This window comes from Lepus europaeus, chromosome 3, assembly GCF_033115175.1.
Source record: "Lepus europaeus isolate LE1 chromosome 3, mLepTim1.pri, whole genome shotgun sequence".
Taxonomy (NCBI): domain Eukaryota; kingdom Metazoa; phylum Chordata; class Mammalia; order Lagomorpha; family Leporidae; genus Lepus; species Lepus europaeus.
The window spans coordinates 72,853,409-72,871,506 of NC_084829.1; the positions used below are offsets into that span (position 1 = coordinate 72,853,409).

Here is an 18,098-nt window from a genome sequence, read left to right on the forward strand (position 1 = left end):
AGCGGATCTCAAGAAATTAGTAAGATCATTAAGAAGTTCTCAAAAACAAATTCTTGAGCTACAGAAATCCTTAATGGACAAGATAGAAAATCTCTCGCGAAAATGAAATATAAGGAGGAATCAAAATGAAATGAAACAACTAGTAGAACAAGAAACTGTGATAGTGACGAGAAACCATAATGAAATGAAGAATTCAATAGATCAAATGACAAACACATTAGATAACCTTAAAAACAGAATGGGTGAAGCAGAAGAGAGAATATCGGACTTAGAAGACAGAGAACAGGAAAGGAAACAAGCAAACCAAAGAAAAGAAGAGGAAATTAGAAATCTAAAAAATATTGTCGGGAATCTACAAGATACTATTAAAAAACCTAACATTCGGGTTCTAGGAGTTCCTGAAGGCATGGAGAGGAAGAAAGGATTAGAAGGCCTTTTTAGGGAGATATTAGCAGAAAATTTCCCAGATTTGGAAAAGGACAGAGACATCTTAGTACAGGAAGCTCATAGAACCCCTAATAAACATGACCAAAAGAGATCCTCACCATGACACATTGTAATTAAACTCACCACAGTGAAACATAAAGTAAAGATCTTAAAATGTGCAAGAGAGAAACCTCAGACCACTCTCAGAGGATCCCCAATTAGACTCACAGCAGACTTCTCATCAGAAACCCTACAAGCGAGGAGGGAATGGCAAGATATAGCCCAGGTACTATGAGAGAAAAACTGCCAGCCCAGAATATTATATCCTGCAAAGCTCTCATTTGTGAATGAAGGTGAAATAAAGACCTTTCATAGCAAACAGAAATTGAAAGAATTCGTCGCCACTTGTCCAACCCTGCAAAAGATGCTTAAAGATGTGATACACGCAGAAACACAGAAACACGGTCATCAGTGTGGAAGAAGGTAAAGGAAGGAAACCTCACAGCAAAAGATAACAGGAAACCCAAAAATGATAGGGCAGAGTTACTACTTATCAATAGTCACATTAAACGTTAAAGGCCTGAACAGTCCAGTTTAAAGGACACCGATTGGCTGATTGGGTTAAGAAACAAAAACCCATCTATTTGCTGCTTACAAGAAACAGATCTTTCTAACAAAGATGCACACAGACTGAAAGTGAAAGGCTGGAAAAAGATATACCATGCCAACAGAAATGAAAAAAGAGCGGGCGTAGCCATCTTAATATCGGACAACATAAATTTTACCACAAAAGCTATTAGGAGATACAAAGAGGGGCACTATATAATGATTAAGGGATCCATTCAACAGGAAGATATAACGGTTATCAATGTATATGCACCTAATTACAGGGCAACAGACACATGAAAAAATGTTCAAGATCACCAGCCACCAGAGAAATGCAAATCAAAACCACAATGAGGTTTCACCTCACCCCGGTTAGAATGGCTCACATTTAGTAATCTACCAACAATAGATGCTGGAGAGGATGAGGGGAAAAAGGGACACTAACCCACTGTTGGTGGGAATGCAAACTGGTTAAACCACTATGGAAGTCAGTCTGGAGATTCCCCAGAAACCTGAATATAACCCTACCATTCAACCCAGCCATCCCACTCCTTGGAATTTACCCATAGAAAGCCGTCCGCACATTAATGTTTATTGCAGCTCAATTCACAATAGCTAAGACCTGGAAACAACTCAAATGCCCATCAAAAGTAGACTAGATAAAGCAATTAATGGACATGTACTCTATAGAATACTATACAGCAGTAAAAAACAATGAAACCCGGTCATTTGCAACAAGATGGAGGAATCTGGAAAACATCATGCTGAGTGAATTAAGCCAGTCCCAAAGAGACAAATACCATTTGTTTTCCCTGATTGGTGACAACTAACTGAGCACCAAAGGGAAAACCTGTGGAAGTGAAATGGACACTGAGAAACAGTAACTTGATCAGCTCCTGTGCTGACTGTTTTTGTACAGTGTAATACTTTGTCCATTTTAGTATTTTTTTGTTCTAGTACTAGTGGTTGAACTTTGTAATTAACACACAATTATTCTTAGGTGTTTAAATTTAACTGAAAGGTGATCCCTGTTAAATATAAGAGTGAGAAAAAGAGGGAAGAGATGTACAACTGGGGACATGCTCAATCGGACTTGCCCCAAATGGTGGAGTTAGAAACGTGCCAGGGGATTCCAATACAATCCCATCAAGGTAGCATGTACCAATGCCATCTCGCTAGTCCATGTGATCAATTTTAGTTCACAATTGATCACACTGATAGGTCTAAGAGTCAAAGGGATCACACAAACAAGACTAATGTCTGCGAATACTAACTGATAAAATCAGAAAGGGAGAGAAGGATCCAACATGGGAAGGGGGAGACACAGCAGACTCATAGGATGGCAGATGTCCTAAATAGCACTCTGGCCTCAGAATCAGCCCTTGAGGCATTTGGATCTGGCTGAAGAGCCCATGAGAGTATTTTAGGCATGGAAAGCCAAGGCACTCTGTGGGGGGGGGGGGGGGGAGAACTAAATGAAAGACATCTGCGAGTTTGATCCCAGTGGAAAGAATGGGGCCATCAAAGTAGGAGGCACCTTTCTCTGAAGGGAGGAGAGAACTTCCACTTTGACTATGACCCTGTCGGAATAAGATCGAGGTCGGTGAACCCTAAAGGCTTCCATAGCCTTGGCAACTCATGACTAGAGCCTAGGGAGATTACTTACGCTATAAACAAGAGCGTTAAATTGTTAAATCAACATCAAGATTCACTGTGTACTTACGTCCCATGTGGGATCTGTCCTTAATGGGTTGTCCAATGTGAAGTAATGCTATAGCTAGTACTGAAACAGTATTTTTACACTTTTTGTTTCTGTGTGGGTGCAAACTGATGAAATCTTTACTTAGTATATACTGAATCGATCTCCTGTATATAAAGATAATTGAAAATGAAAAAAAAACCAACTTGGTATTAAATTGGAAATTACATAGAAAATTAATCATTTTTTAAAAAAAATATCATGTAGGATCTCTTTCATTATTGTGCTGTACAGTGTGATTTAATGCTATAACTAGTACTCCAGCAGTATTTTTTACTTTGTTTTGCTATGTAGGGCAAACTGTTGAAATCTTTACTTTATATATACTAAACTGATTTTCTGTATATAAAGAGAATTGAACATGAATCTTGATGTGAATGGAAGGGGAGAGAGTGCGGGAAAGGGGAGGGTTGCTGGTGGGAGGGAAGTTATGGGGGTGGGGCTATTCTAATCCATAAGCTGTACTTTGGAAATTTATATTCATTAAATAAAAGATTAAAAAGAAAGAAACCAAGATCTGGATGCAAGTGTTCTCATTACTACTGTGGGTGACACTGCTTCTAGACCCTCTCTGAGGTCGAAGCCGTAGTGATATATACTAACCCATGGTACAACACATAACTATCATTTCATATATATATATATATATATATATATATATATATACACATGAGTAGTATATATGAAATATATATATTAGTATATATTTATTATATATATGCATGACATAAATACAAGTTCAAACTGATATCTCTGACTCTAATCCAACACCATAGGGTTCTTTCTGGCTTTAACATCTTGCTTAGTTTTAATTTCTCTGACAGGGAAAAAACCTTGTTTTTGTTATCTAGTGTTTATTTGCTGTCTTTTCAAAAACTTCGAATTTGTTCATGATGACTTGTTTACGTTCTCCTGTTTTGTGTTGTGAACTTGTGTTTGTGGAAATTCTTGTTTTTAAGCTTGGATTAAATTTTTGTATATCTGTCTGGAGGGTTTGTATTTGCCTCTGTTAGTCACTTTTAGAGCTTTTTTCCCCCTTTTTAAAAACACAGATTGGGGTTAGCTTTGTGGTGTACTGGGTTAAGCCACTGTTTGCAATACTGGCATATATTGGAATGCTGGTTTGAGTCTCAGCTGCTCTGCTTCCAATTCAGCTTCCTGTTAAGGTGCCTGGGAAAGCAGTAGAAGATAGCCCAAGTGCTTGGGGCACATGAGAGGCTGGATGGAGTTCTGAACTCCTGGCTTCAGCCTGTTCCAGTCCTGGCTGTTATAGCCATTTGGAGCGTGAACCCATAGATGGAGAATCTTTTTCTGTGTCGTCTTCTCCATCATTTTGCCTTTAAAATAAAAATCTTTAACAAAAAATTTTAGGTTGTGGTTAAAAATGTATATTATAAAATTTACCATATTAACCATTTAAGTATAATTTGTTGCCATTAGGTATATTCGCAGTGTTATCCACCTACTACTGTTATCCATTTCCAGAACTTTGTCACCACCTCATTGTCCATCTCCTTTCTCTCTGTTCTTCCAGCCCCTGGTAAACTCTTTTCTACTTTCTGTCTGTATGAATTTGCCTGAATATCTCATACCTCATGTGATGGAAGGGGGTAAACAAGCTGCATTGGGTCTCCTGTGTTTTTTTTTTTTTTTTTAAGATTATTTATTTATTTATTTGAAAGGCAGAGTTACAGAGAGAGAGAGAGGTTGGTTGATCTTCCATCCACTGGTTCACTCCCCAGATGGCTGCAATGGCCAGAGCTGCACTGATCCAAAGCCAGGAGCCAAGAGCTTCTTCCAGGTCTTCCACAGGGTTGCAGGAGCCAAAAGACTTGGGCCATCTTATACTAATTTCCAAGGCCATAGCAGAGAACTGGATTGGAAGTGGAGCAGCTGGGCTGGAACTGGTGCCCATACGGGATGCTGACACTATAGGCTGTGGCTTTACCCAGTATGCTACAGTGCCAGCCCCATTGGGTCTCTTTTATAAGAACACTAATTCCATTCTTGAGAGGTTTGCCCTTATGTGATCAGCTTCGTAGGCCTCTGCCTTATAATACTGTAATCTTGATGGTTAGAGTTTCAAGGTGGTACTTTTGGGTGAACAAAAACATTCAAACTATAGTATATTAGCCATGAGGTGAATGCACTTTATTTGTCTTTAGTTAATTCAGAAACCCAGAACCAAGTGTAAGGCAATAATCCCTGCTAACTCTTTCTTCAGTGGATTTCTTCTCTCCTGTCCCATACTAGTTTGCAAGATCAGAGTGTTGCCCTTCAGCCCTTCTGACTTTATCTTGCTAGGGCCAAACCTAATCTCAAAGCCCAAACTCTAGTATATTGGGTTTTTGTCATAATGACTCCAAGACAAGTGCCAACTTTGGAGCTTCATTTTTCTCCCCAGGTTTCTATTTTATGGTTGTTTTGGCTTTAGGGAGTTTCAGTCATGCACTTATAAAACATTTTAAACATGTAAATGAGTGTGTTTGTTTTTCTGATCTAGAGAGTTTTTCTGGTCACAGAGTTAACTATGTGCCTGATACAGAAAACCTTGTTTTGTTTTTCTTATGTTCAAAGGCAGAGAAGGCCAGCGCGCTGGCTCAGTAGGCTAATCCTCCACCTGTGGCACTGGCACTCCAGGTTCTAGTCCCAGTTGGGGCACTGTATTCTGTTCCGGTTGCTCCTCTTCCAGTCCATCTCTTTGCTATGACCCGAGAGTGCAGTGGAGGATGGCCCAAGTGCTTGGGCCCTGCACCTGCATGGGAGACCAGGAGAAGCACCTGGCTCCTGGCTTCGGATCAGTGCGGTGTGCAGCGGCCATTGGGGAGTGAACCAACGGAAAAAAAAAGACCTTTCTCTCTGTCTCTCTCTCACTGTGCACTCTTCCTGTCCAAAAAAAAAGTCAGAGAAGACTGAATTTAAGGAAAAGGCTACTGATCATCTTATAGTTCTCATAAGTAAGGCCAGCAAACTGTTTATAGAAATTAACTTCTAGAACAATGATCAGAGATTGAGATTCAGTACTGATTTTATGTATTTGATATATATTCATGTACTTTCCCACTATGTTTATTATATCTTGCTAATGTGAGCATCTTCCTATGGCAGACAGATATGAGTGACTATAAATTAGCAAAAAAAGATTTTAATACTTTTCTTTTCTTTTTGGAGGATATAGAATATTTATAAGAAGCTGTCAAAAATGAGCAAATTAAAAGAATATCAGATGATCAAAGAGCTTGGGAAATGCTCAAATTTGTTTTATATTGAACAGCTCTGTAATGAATACTTATCTCAGTTTGTTTTTATTTCAGCTTTGGCTAGATCAGAGTCTAAGAGAGATGGAGGTTTTAAAAGTAATTGGAGCTTTGATCATGAAGAAGAAAGTGAAGGAGATACAGATAAAGAGTAAGGATATTTTTTTCCCTCAGATATCTTATAAGAATGAAACTTTTCATTAGAAAAACAATTCCTGTTCTATATATTTTCTAGAGTATGGTATTACAATATTTTCTAGAGTATGGTATTAAGAAAACCTTTCACTTTTACAGATACATTAAGAAAAAATAGTTCATTATTAAATAATTTTGTGTATTTTCCATCTTTTTTAAATGTATACATATACTCACAAAATACATGTCGCTTTATGGTTAAAAATTGGCCATACAGCAGAATATTTCAAACTAAGGAAATTATCCTTTAAAGGTGTATAGGGGCGGGGCAGTCTGTTCAGGCAAGAAATTGCAAGGCCACTATTTCTAACTGAACCCAGATTAAGACCCTTGAACTTGTCTGAAACTTTAAGTTTTATAGTATCTGGCTTCTGTAGTTGTAAAGCATCCCACTCCTCACTCCATCATCTACCAGATCAAATTTTCACCAGAGAAGGCAACACCACTATAAATGATAAATACAGGAGTTTACCCAGACAAAAAAGTTGAAGTATTCATTACACTTTGTTAATGTACTTGGAATGACTGCTGTGTAAAAATTTTACTTAACAGTTTTGATGAAACTTTTTTGCCTGTAATGAGATTTATAATACAGATTTAGCAATGTTTTTAGTTTCTTGATTTTGTGATCTAATTTTTCACTGGCAAAAGAAACAACAAATTCAAGGATATGCAAATTCTGTCAGAACTATAAATATTTCTTAGAAAATTTTACACAAGAAGTCATTCAGAGTATATTGGCTAAGTATTGTAGGCACTTTATTTCTGTCTGGGCAACAGCCCTTTTCATTTCTGCTTTATGTGTCTTCACTGATGAGGTGTGGACTTCAGGTGGCATTTTATTTGAAGGAGAGCTTTGAACTGGAAAGTTTTTTTATTGAAAAATTAATATTTTATGGTCCTCTTTCATTTGTTTTTGTTTGTTCTTGGCTTATTTTTTAATTCAAAATTTTTCCTACATTTAGTGTGCATATAGTTTTGAAAGATTAGAATTAAATATGAAATTAATCTGAAGAGAAAGTGCACTACTTTTTAAACATTTTTGTGAAATGTTTGGAAGAGAAGTATAGCATTAAAAAATTAGGATGTACGTACACAATAATGAAACCTTAGTTTACGTTTTTATTATAAAAAGGATTTTATGAGTATATTATGGCTTTTAAAGTGTCTGCTCTCGTGTACATTACACTTAACATATTGTACTGTTTGTTTCATTATGTCCTCAGGGACTTCATGGTTTTCAACATTTCGAGATTAATCTGAATAATTAATAGAAGATTAATCTGATCTTTTAGAATCTCAAGCCAGTGATTCTTAGTGAGGCATTGATATTTTCAAAAGTGGTGGAAGTCTAACTATTTTGCTGTGTGGAATTACTTTATTTTTATTAGCTAAGATTTCCTTTCTTTACCAATTGTTTCTTCTCCTTTATTTTGTTTCTCCATCCTTTTTCCCTATTAGTTCAAAACAGAAAGGGAAAATGAATGAAATTATATAAAATCTATAGATAAAGGCGATTGGATAATGGATATTCAAATGTTACTTAGAAGGAATAAGCTCCAGTATTGTATAGCACAATGAGGTGACAAGAGTTTACAACAATTTATAATATATTTTATAGAGTTAGAAAGAGAGTGATTAAAGGATCCCAACACAAAAAAATGATAAATATTTAAGAAGATGAGGATGTTGATTACCCTGATCTCATTATTACACATTTAATACATGTATTGAATTATTACATTGTACCCCATAAATATGTAGTTATGTGTCAAAAAAATCGTGCATTCATTTATGAGAAGGGTCAGCAAACTATAGCCCATTGATTTTGTTAATAGCTATTAGTTTCTACTTATTACATAATTTTGTTATGTATAGTTTATGGCTGATTTCACACTATAATAGCAAAGATGAGTAGTTGCAACAGACACCATAATGGCCTGGATACCTTAAGATGCTTTTTTATCTGGTCCATTACAGAAAAAATTTACTGATTCCTTGGATTAAGGGAGCATAGAAGATAAAACCTTTAAATTTAATATATGGACTGTAATTATTACTTAAGATATTTTTCCCCTTATTTTCTATGTAGTGGGGCAAATCTACTCAGTGTAGATGAAGATGAGGATTCTGAAACCTCAAAAGGAAAAAAGGCAAGTGTTGCTTTAAAACTTTTTTTTTTCTTTTAGGTTGTATACTATTATCCCAAAAGAAAACTTATGCTTTTTATTTGTAATCCCTAGCCACCCACTTCCTCATCCCAGAGGCAAATAGTGTTTCTAGTTTTTTTTAATCCCTTTATAAATGTTTTATGCTTTGTGAAGAAGATATATATTACCAGCCCACCCCCCCACACACATAGTTAGTAGTATACCATAGACAGTTTTCCTAATATTCTTTAACAGTATATTTGGAGATCATCCATAAGAGTCTTTAGAAAGCACCCTCATTTTTTAGTAGGTGCACATAATCCTATCATATCATATACATTATTGTTGTTATTAATGTTATGATATTAACATTATTAACAATATGTCACCATATTGATGGATATGAACACTTGTCAATGTTCAAATTTTTTTCCTAATATAATGTTGAGTAAATTAGCTTTGAAGAATATATATTCTTATGCACACGTACAAGTATCTCTATAGAATGAATTCCTAAAAGTAGAATTTCTGTCTCCAGATAAAATAATTTCTAATTTATTGTACCTGACTTACACTTTAGCAGCAGTGTTCTGAAAGTAGCCATTTCCTAACATTTCCATCATAGAAATTTTAACCTTTTGATCTTCCCTAATGAAAAATAGTATCTCAATGTAGTCTTTTTGGTTTTTTGCCAGGCAGAGTTAGACAGTGAGAGAGAGAGAGACAGAAAGGTCTTCCTTCCATTTTGGTTCACACCCCCCCCCCCCCCCCAAATGACTGCTATGGCCGGCGCGCTGCGCTGATCTGAAGCCAGGAGCCAGGTACCTCCTCCTGGTCACCCATGTGGGTACAGGGCCCAACTACTTGGGCCATCCTCTACTTCCTTCCCAGGCCACAGCAGAGAGCTGGACTGGAAGAGGAGCAACCAGGACAGAATCTGGCGCCTCAACCGGGACTAGAACCCGGAGTACCGGTGCCGCAGGTGGAGGATTAGCCAAGTGAGCCACGGTACCAGCCTTCAATGTAGTCTTAATTTGAATTTCTTTTATTACAAGTGAAACCAAACTCTGTTTGATATGTGTAGTTCATTTCTATTCCTTTTTTTGATAGTTGTCATTTAATATCCACTGCCCATTTTATGATTTGGTCTTTAGAATGCTATATGTAGGAATTCTTTTATGTTGTTTAAGAAACACATTTTTGGGGCCTGCACTGTAGTACAGCAGGTAAAGCTGCTGTCTGCAGTGCTGGAATTCCTTATAGGCACGAATTCCGTCCCAGCTGCTCTACTTCCTATCCAGCTCCCTGATAATGTGCCTGAGGAAGCAATGGAAGATGACCCAAGTACTTGTGCCCCTGCACCCACATGGGAGACCTGGAATGCGTTCTTGGCTACTGGCTTCAGCCTGGCCCAGCCTTGGCCATTTCCAGCCATTTGGGAAGTGGACCAGCAGATGGAAGATAATCTATCTTTTTCTCTCCGTAACTCTGCCTTTCAAATAAATCTTAAAAAAAAAACAAACAACAAAAACAACAACAAAAAACCTTTTCCCACATTTTGACATCTCTGAAATTTAGATGTATGGAGTAATGATATTTTGAAATGGTTTGATTATTTAAAACCTTTTTTTTTGCATGCTAGTATAATGTATATCTTATAAGGGTTCCTTAGGTTTAGCGAAGCATAATATCTTTAAAAAACTGGTTGTTTGCTGTGATACTAGTTCATAATAAAGTCATGTGTTAATTAACAGGGTTATGTTCAGAGATTCATCATTATGCAATTGTTTTGTAGTCTTGTAAATGTTAGAGTACTTACTCAAACCTAGATGATATGAGTCAATCACCTGATACAGTCGTGAGATGATGTGAGCAGAGGATGAAGCTGCTGCTGCTGTAATACAGCATACTGCTTTGCAGTAAACTTTTTTGTAACTTGGAGTACATTCTAAAATAACAATAAAAAGTGTATACGTAAACCAATAATACAGTGTTCTGTGCAGTTACCAGATATCATCTATTGTGTTCTGTGTGCTACTTTTGTGTGACTAGCAACATAAGAGGTTTATATCAGTTAAGGTATTGTTTGTTTGAGAGGTAGAGTTAGAGACAGAGAGAGGGAAAGACAGAGAGAAAAGTCTTCTGTCCACTGGTTCACTCCCCCAAATGGCTGTAATGGTTGGAGCTGGGCCATTCTGGAGCCAGGAGCTTCTTCCCAGTATCCATGTGGATACAAGGGCCGATACAAGGGCCCAGGGACTTGGGCCATCTTTTGCTGCTTTGCCAGGTGCACTAGCAGAGAGCTGGATCGAAAATGGAACAGCCGGGAATCGAACTGGTGCCCATATGGGATGCTGACACTGTAGGTGGTGGCTTAATCTGCCATGCCACAGTTCCTGCCCCATCCTTCCATTTCTTTCAGCATAATCTCCCAGAAATTACTGGAATGACTGATTTTTTTTTAATTTGCATATGCTTTTGCCTGTATTTTGTTATGTGTTTCCTCCAAAACATTAGAGCTGTATATTTAGTTGATTTAATTTGTGAAAATGTCTGCATGTAACTTGACAAGGCTAGTCCTGGTGCTTATTAATTCTTAAAAACATACTCCTGGAATGGGTGTTTGGCCTAACAGTGAAATAGCCAGTTAAGGTCCATGTGTCCCACATTGGAGAACCTGGATTCAATTACCAGCTTTGGCTCCTGATTCCAGCTTTCTGCTAATGTGGACCCTGAGAGACAGCAATAATGGCTCTAGTAGTTGCCATGCTGCCACCCACATGGTGCTTTCTATCTCTCAAGAAACTAAGAGAGGGGCCGGCGCTGTGGAGCAGCTGGTTAACGTCCTGGCCTGAAGCACTGGCTTCCCATGTGGGCGCCGGTACAAATCCCAGCTGCTCCACTTCCGATCCAGCTCTCTGCTGTGGCCTGTGAAAGCAGTAGAAGATGGCCCAAGTCCCTGGACCCCTGCACCCACGTGGGAGACCTGGAAGAGGCTCCTGGCTCCTGGCTTCGGATTGGTGCAGCTCCAGCTGTTGTAGCCACTTGGAGAGTGAACCATCAGATGAAAGACCTATCTCTCTCTCTCTCTCTCTCTCTCTGCCTCTCCCCTCTCTGTGTAACTCTTTCAAATAAATAAATAACTCTTTAAAAAAAAAAGAAAAGAAACTAAGAGAATATGAGCAAGAGGGAGAATACAGGACGTAGTCTTGAATGGTGTAGTCTCAAATGTTGAAATCCCCCAATCAGAAATTTCTGAGCTCTAAAATCCTGAAAATTGGCAATCCCCAAAGATTAAAGTCTTGAATGTTGAAATCCCAAAGCCAACAACGCAATTGCAGTTTGGGAAAAAGCTGTAAGAGGTGTAGAAAACTGAACTCTGGGGAAAGGGATTATTGTATTTTCAGTTGTGTGCAAGATAGTTGTGTCATGCTAGGCAGATGGAGCACTTGAACACCTGATAAGAGCATTATTTTAGGTAAGTCTGTATAGATGTTTCCGGAGATACATTGTGTGAGTCTGAGTGGACTATGTGTAGGAGAATCCACCACTTAAAAAATGAATGTAAATGTATTCTGCAAGGAAAGCCATGCTTTAAAATGGGTGAGGAACACCTGGGCCATGGACCTGGTAAGGCCCACGAAAACATTTGGTATGGCCCTGCCAAGGCAACTGCAGGTGGTACTGAAAATCTAAGAACTCTATATAGCAGGGGCTAATTTTTTTTTTTTTTTTTTTTTTTTGACAGAGTGAACAGTGAGAGAGAGACAGAGAGAAAGGTCTTCCTTTGGCTGTTGGTTCATCCTCCAATGGCCGCATCGGCCAGCGCGCTGCGGCCGGCGCACTGCACTGATCCGAAGGCAGGAGCCAGGTGATTATCCTGGTCTCCCATGGGATGCAGGGCCCAAGCACTTGGGCCATCCTCCACTGCACTCCCAGGCCACAGCAGCAAGCTGGCCTGGAAGAGGGGCATCCAGGACAGAATCTGGCACCCTGACCGGGACTAGAACCCGGGGTGCTGGTGCCGCAAGGCGGAGGATTAGCCTGTTGAGCCGCGGTGCCGGCCAGCAGGGGCTAATTTTTAAATTAATAATTTTGCATGGCCCTTGGCAGAAAAAAGGCTCCCCACCCCTGCTCTAAAAGAAAAATAGGCAGCTGTCCATTGTGATGCAGAACTTCAAAATATAGTTAATTGGGTCTAGAGCTGTGGCGCAGTGGATTAAAGCTCTGGCCTGAAGTGCCGGCATCCCATATGGGCGCTGGTTCTAGTCCCGGCTGCTCTTCTTCCAGTCCAGCTCTCTGCTATGGCCTGGGAAAGCAGTACAAGATGGCCCAAGTCCTTGGGCCTCTGCACCCACATGGGAGACCGGAGGAAGCTCCTGGCTCCTAGCTCCAGATCGGCGCAGCTCCAGCCTTTGTGGCCTTCTGAGGAATAAACCAGCAGATGGAAGACCTCTCTCTCTGCCTCTAATCTCTCTGTAACTCTGTGTTTCAAATAAATGAAAATAAATCTTTAAAAAATTTATAGTTAATGATAGTGAAAATCAGCCAGCTCTTATGAACTGCTTCTGAGCAGTTACCCATAAACTACACCTATAACACAGGTTTTCATGTCATGTGTTCTTTTTTCTTTTTTAAAAGATTTTATTCATTTATTTGAGAGACAAAGTTAGAGACAGGCAGAGACAGGGAAAGTTCTTCCATCCACTGGTTCACTCCCCAAATGGTCGTGACCGCCAGAGCTGGGCCAATCGGAAGTCAGGAGCCAGAAGCTTCTTCTGGGTCAGCTTAACCTACCACACATGTGTAGGGGCCCAGGGATCTGGGCCATCTTCAGCTGCCTTCCCAGACCATAGCAGAGAGCCAGATCGGAAGAGGAGCATCCAGGACTAGAATTGGTACGCATATGGGATGCCAGTGCCGCAGGCCGAGGTCAAGTCCACTATACACAGTGCTGTGTGTGTATGTGCTTTACTTTTTTCCAAATTTTTTTTTTTTCCAAATTTATCTGGATTAGTTTTTACAGTTGCTATGCTGTGTATTTCATCTTCATATTCATTCTAGTACTGGAGGTTTAAGTTGTGTAAAGACCTATATAAAATTCTAATTTGTGCCTGCTTTTTTTTTTTCTTTTTTCAAATTTGGCTCTCTGAAAGTACATTGTCACGATAGCATCTTTATGCCTAAAATACTGGAAAAACAGTGCAACTTCCTCAGTAAATGAAGAGAAATCCTTTTTGTACATTAGCATTTGCAAAAGATAAAATTTCTTCAGATCTCACTCACCTCTTCGGGTGTCTGAGTATGCTGTAGTGACCCAACCTCATAAAAAATGGCTTGTGGGGCCGGTGTTGTGTCGAAGCGAGTAAAGCCATCGCTTGCAGTGCTGGCATCTCATATGGGCACCAGTTCGAGTACCGGCTGCTCCACTTCCAATCCCACTCTCCTTGGAAAGCAGTAGAAGATGGCCCAAGTCCTTGGGCCCCTGCACCTGCATGGGAAGACCTGGAAGAAGCTCCTGGTCCTGGCTTTGGATTGTCACAGCTCTGGCTGTCGCGGCCGATTGGGGAGTGAACCAGCAGATGGAAGACCTCTCTGTCTCTCTGCCTCTCCTTCTCTATCTGACTTTCAAGTAAATAGATAAATCTTTAAAAAAAAAAAAATGGCTTATTTCTCTCAGGTATTTCAGATGACCCCATTTAATAAAGCTGCATGTACATAATTACCAACTATATTGATATACATTTGTAGGTTTTCCTTTTGGGCCTATTTCTTTATGTGAAGTGGCCTAGGAAGTGTTCTGTCATGTCTATCTCAAGTAAATTTACCCTTTTAAAGATATAAATAAATGTTCTCTGAAGAATTTTAAAATTACTTTTGGCGGGAGACACTGTTGTGACACAGCAGGATAAACTACCACTTGTGACACCACATCCCACATTTGAGTGCCTGGGGTTAACTCCAACCTCTAATTCCAATTCAGCTTCCTGCTGATACTCCCTGGGAAGCAGCAGATGATGACATGAGTACTTGGGAGATTCTGATGGAATTTCTGGCTCCTGACTTTGGCCTGGCTCTGCCCTGGTTTGTTATGAGCACTTGGGAAGTGAATCAGTGGGTGTAAGATCTTTCCACATCATTCTGCCTTTCAGATATATAGATAAGTAGATAACCTTTTACAAAATAAAAATTATTTTGTCCAGAATTGTATTTTCAGAATTTTTATGTTTAGTAATTTTAGAGTTTCAGAATTTCAGTACTTAGGATTGTAATGTTCAGGATTATGCTGGACAGTCCTCACATTCAAATCAGTCTTCTATCTTTCAAAGTCTGTTGTCTTTTTTAATGTCAAATGTACATTTACATTCATGTCTTTATGACAGTTGTTTCACTGAGAGTTCTAAGATAGACCAAAAAAAGCTTTGGATTTTAGCTGAGTTTGTTACCTGGTTGTTAAAAGGCACAGCAGATTTTCCCCCCTAACTTACGATGCTTTGAATTGTCCTTTGATTTTCTTCTAGGCGTAGTGCTTTTTTTTTTTTTTTTTTTTTTTTATAATAATAGAAGATATGAAGTTAGTAAACACAAATTTTCATTACTTTAACTTTGCCTTTTTACAGTATATCTAAATGAAGAAAATCTTACTTTGACTCCGAATACCCCTGTTTCATCTGTTTATTTGAGAGGCAGTGAGAAACAGAAAATTTCCATCCTCTGTTTTCCCCTCCAAATGCCTGAAATGGCTGGGACTGGGCGGGGACTGAAACTGGGACCTGTGAATTTAGTACAGGTTTCCCATGTGGTTGACAGGAATCCTGTCACCCGAGTCATTGCTTTTGTCTTCCAGCATCTACATTGGTAGGAAGCTAAAGTCAGAAGTCAGAGCTGATAATTAAACCAGGGATTCTTGTGGGATGTAAGGATCTAAACTGTTAGGCTAACTACCTACTCCAGTGCTTCATCTTTAATAGAAATATATAAAAAGCCAAACCATTGTTTTATATGCCAAAATAGATTCCAGATATCTGTATTTTGTTTTTTTTTTTTTTTAATTTTTTAAGATTTATTTTCCTTTATTTGAAAGACAGTTACAGAGAGAGGTAGAGACACTATTTGAAAGACAGTTACAGAGAGAGGTAGAGACACAGAGAGAGAGGTCTTCCGTCAGCTAGTTCACTCCCCAAATGGCCGCAGCGGCCAGAGCTGAGCCAGTCAGGAGCCAGGAGCTGCTTCTTGGTCTCCCATGTGCATGCTGGGGCCCAAAGACTTGGGCCATCTTCTACTGCTTTCCCAAGCTGCAGCAGAGAGCTGGATCAGAGGAGGAGTAGCCAGGACTAGAACTGGCGCATATATGGGATGCCTGCACTTCAGGCCGGGGCTTTAACCAACCCACTGCGCCATAGTACTGGCCCCAAAATATCTGTATTTTAAATCATTCTTTGTATGTAGGTATTTATTACAATAGGAAATACTTAGGTTTTTTTTTTGTAAAGTGGTTAAAGGACTATTGCGAAAGGGGAGATAGGAAAAGAGATACTGTGTGATTCCTTGTTTTATAGATGAGTTTTAAAGTAAAACAGTTTTAGAGAGGTGTTAAAATGAATAATAAGGATTTAGAAGTTGATTCTGTTAAAAACTACCTGTGATCATCCTTTAGGGATTTCTTTCTTTTCTTTTGAAAGGCAGAGTGCCAGACACAGGCAGAGACAGAGATCTTCCTTTCACTGATTCATTCCCCAAGGTTTGGCCAGGCAAAAGCCAGGAGCCAGGAACTCCTTCTGGGTCTTCCACATGGGTGGCAGGGACCCACGTACTTGGGCCATCTTCTACTGTCTTCCCAGATGCATTAACATGGAGCTGGATTGGAAGTGGAGCAACCAGGAATTCAACAGTCACTCTGGGACTTGAAATCTGAAAATACTCTAGAATTTGAATAGGCTTTCTGATACGGGATACTGGTATTGCAGGTCGAAGTATTACTGCTGTGGTGACAATAAAGCATGCCCCCTCCCCTATTTCTTGTTTTTTTTTGAAAGGCAGAAGCAACAGAGAGAATGCATACTCTTTCATCTACTGGTTCACTTCCCAAATGGTCACAACAGCTGGAGCTGGGACAGGCTGAAGCTAAGAGCCAGGAACTTCACCTGAGTCTCCCATGTGGGTGACAGGGTTCCAAGTATTTGAGCCATATGATGTCTTTCCAGGCACATTAACAGGAAGGTGGATCATAAGTGGAGTAGCCAGGCCTCAAACTGGCACTCTGATACAGGATGCTACTGTTCCAAGTGGTGGTTTAACTTGTGCCATAACACTGACCTGGTTCACAGCATCATAATATCCTACCACTTCTGTTTAACAGAATAATATTCCCTTTGGGCTTTCTACAGTGTTGCTATGCCTCTTTATTGTAAAGGAGTCGTATTTTTTGTTGTAAAAAAAATTTAGCCATTATCTCCAGAGTTATTGCTTTTCTATGTTATTCTTTGTGGAACTCCTAATAATCACAGTTGGACCATCTTTGCTTCATATTCCATTTTCTTATAGTTAAAAGAAGAATAATAAGATAAAGAAAGAAAGAATCAGTTTATCGTATCTGGGTACTTTCCTCATCTCTCTCATCCAGTTCTCTAATTTTTATCTTCAGCTGTATCTAATGTGCTGTTTTATCTGTCACTTTATTGTTTCCTTTTTCCTTTCCTCTCTTTTTGAAAATTTCAATGACATCGGTCATTTGCAGTACTAATATTGGTTCTCTCTGTAAAAAAATTTTCCCCATAGCATCTAATAATTTAGTTTGATTTTCCCCTTTATTTTTAAGAATTTAAAGTTTTTGGCATCCATTTCTAATGCCCCATCATTTAATGGTTTTGTGAAAGTTCTCTTATAAAGTTCTTAAGGGCCATATTTCCTGAATTATTTACTTAAATTAATTATATAGTGAGGAATAACTTTGGGTGAAAGATATCACATATTTATCATTTTTGCACATTTAGAATCCCAGTGAAATATTCATGTAGCAAATATGTATTGAGTATAAGTTTAGGTGCTAGTGATCGAAACAACTTCTTGTTACTGCAGAACTTTATTTTTTTAATTAATCAAAATTTTGAGGAATATAAATTTCTTATGTACAACTTTAGGAATATAGTTATTCTTCTCACCATAGCTGCTCTCCCACCCACACTCCCACCCCTCTTCATTCTCCCTCTCCTCTTCCCAGTCCTATTCTCCATTAAGATTCATTTTCAATTAACTTTGTACACAGAAGAGTAACTCGACCCTAAGTAAAGATCTCAACAATTTGCACGCATGCACACACACACACAGAACTGTATGAGAACAAATATCACAGTTAATAATAATACAACCCATTGAGGACAAAAGTCCTGCAATGGGGAGCTAGTGCACAGTGACTCCTGTTGTTAATTTAACAATTAACACCCATGTATGATGTCAGTGACCACCTGAAACTCTTGACATGAGCTACCTATAGGCTATTTAAGCCTTTTGAATACACAGATTCCATCAGTATTTAGACAAAGCCATAAGCAAATGGATGTTCTTTCCTCCCTTTAGAGAAAAGTTCATTTGATGGCCACCTCTTTCCATTGGTACCTTCACTCACAGAGATCTTTCATGTAAAATATATTTTTGCCACAGTGTATTGGCTTTCTGTGCCCCACAGAACTTTTTTTTTTAAGATTT

The 18,098-nt window shown here is 39.0% G+C and overlaps 1 protein-coding gene across 7 annotated transcripts in view; it reads left to right on the forward strand.

The window, feature by feature from the left end:
* The window catches only part of SENP6 (SUMO specific peptidase 6), a 140,969-nt gene that overhangs the window by 27,576 nt on the left and 95,295 nt on the right, over window positions 1-18,098 (forward strand). For 6 of the 7 annotated variants that reach the window (XM_062186393.1, XM_062186388.1, XM_062186386.1 and 3 more), the window contains exons 2-3: window positions 6,106-6,199; window positions 8,336-8,396. The exons of the other annotated variant lie outside the window; for it this stretch is intronic. In XM_062186393.1, coding sequence (XP_062042377.1) covers window positions 6,106-6,199; window positions 8,336-8,396 — 155 coding nt within the window. The remainder of the gene's footprint in view (window positions 1-6,105; window positions 6,200-8,335; window positions 8,397-18,098) is intronic. 7 annotated transcript variants of the gene reach the window in all.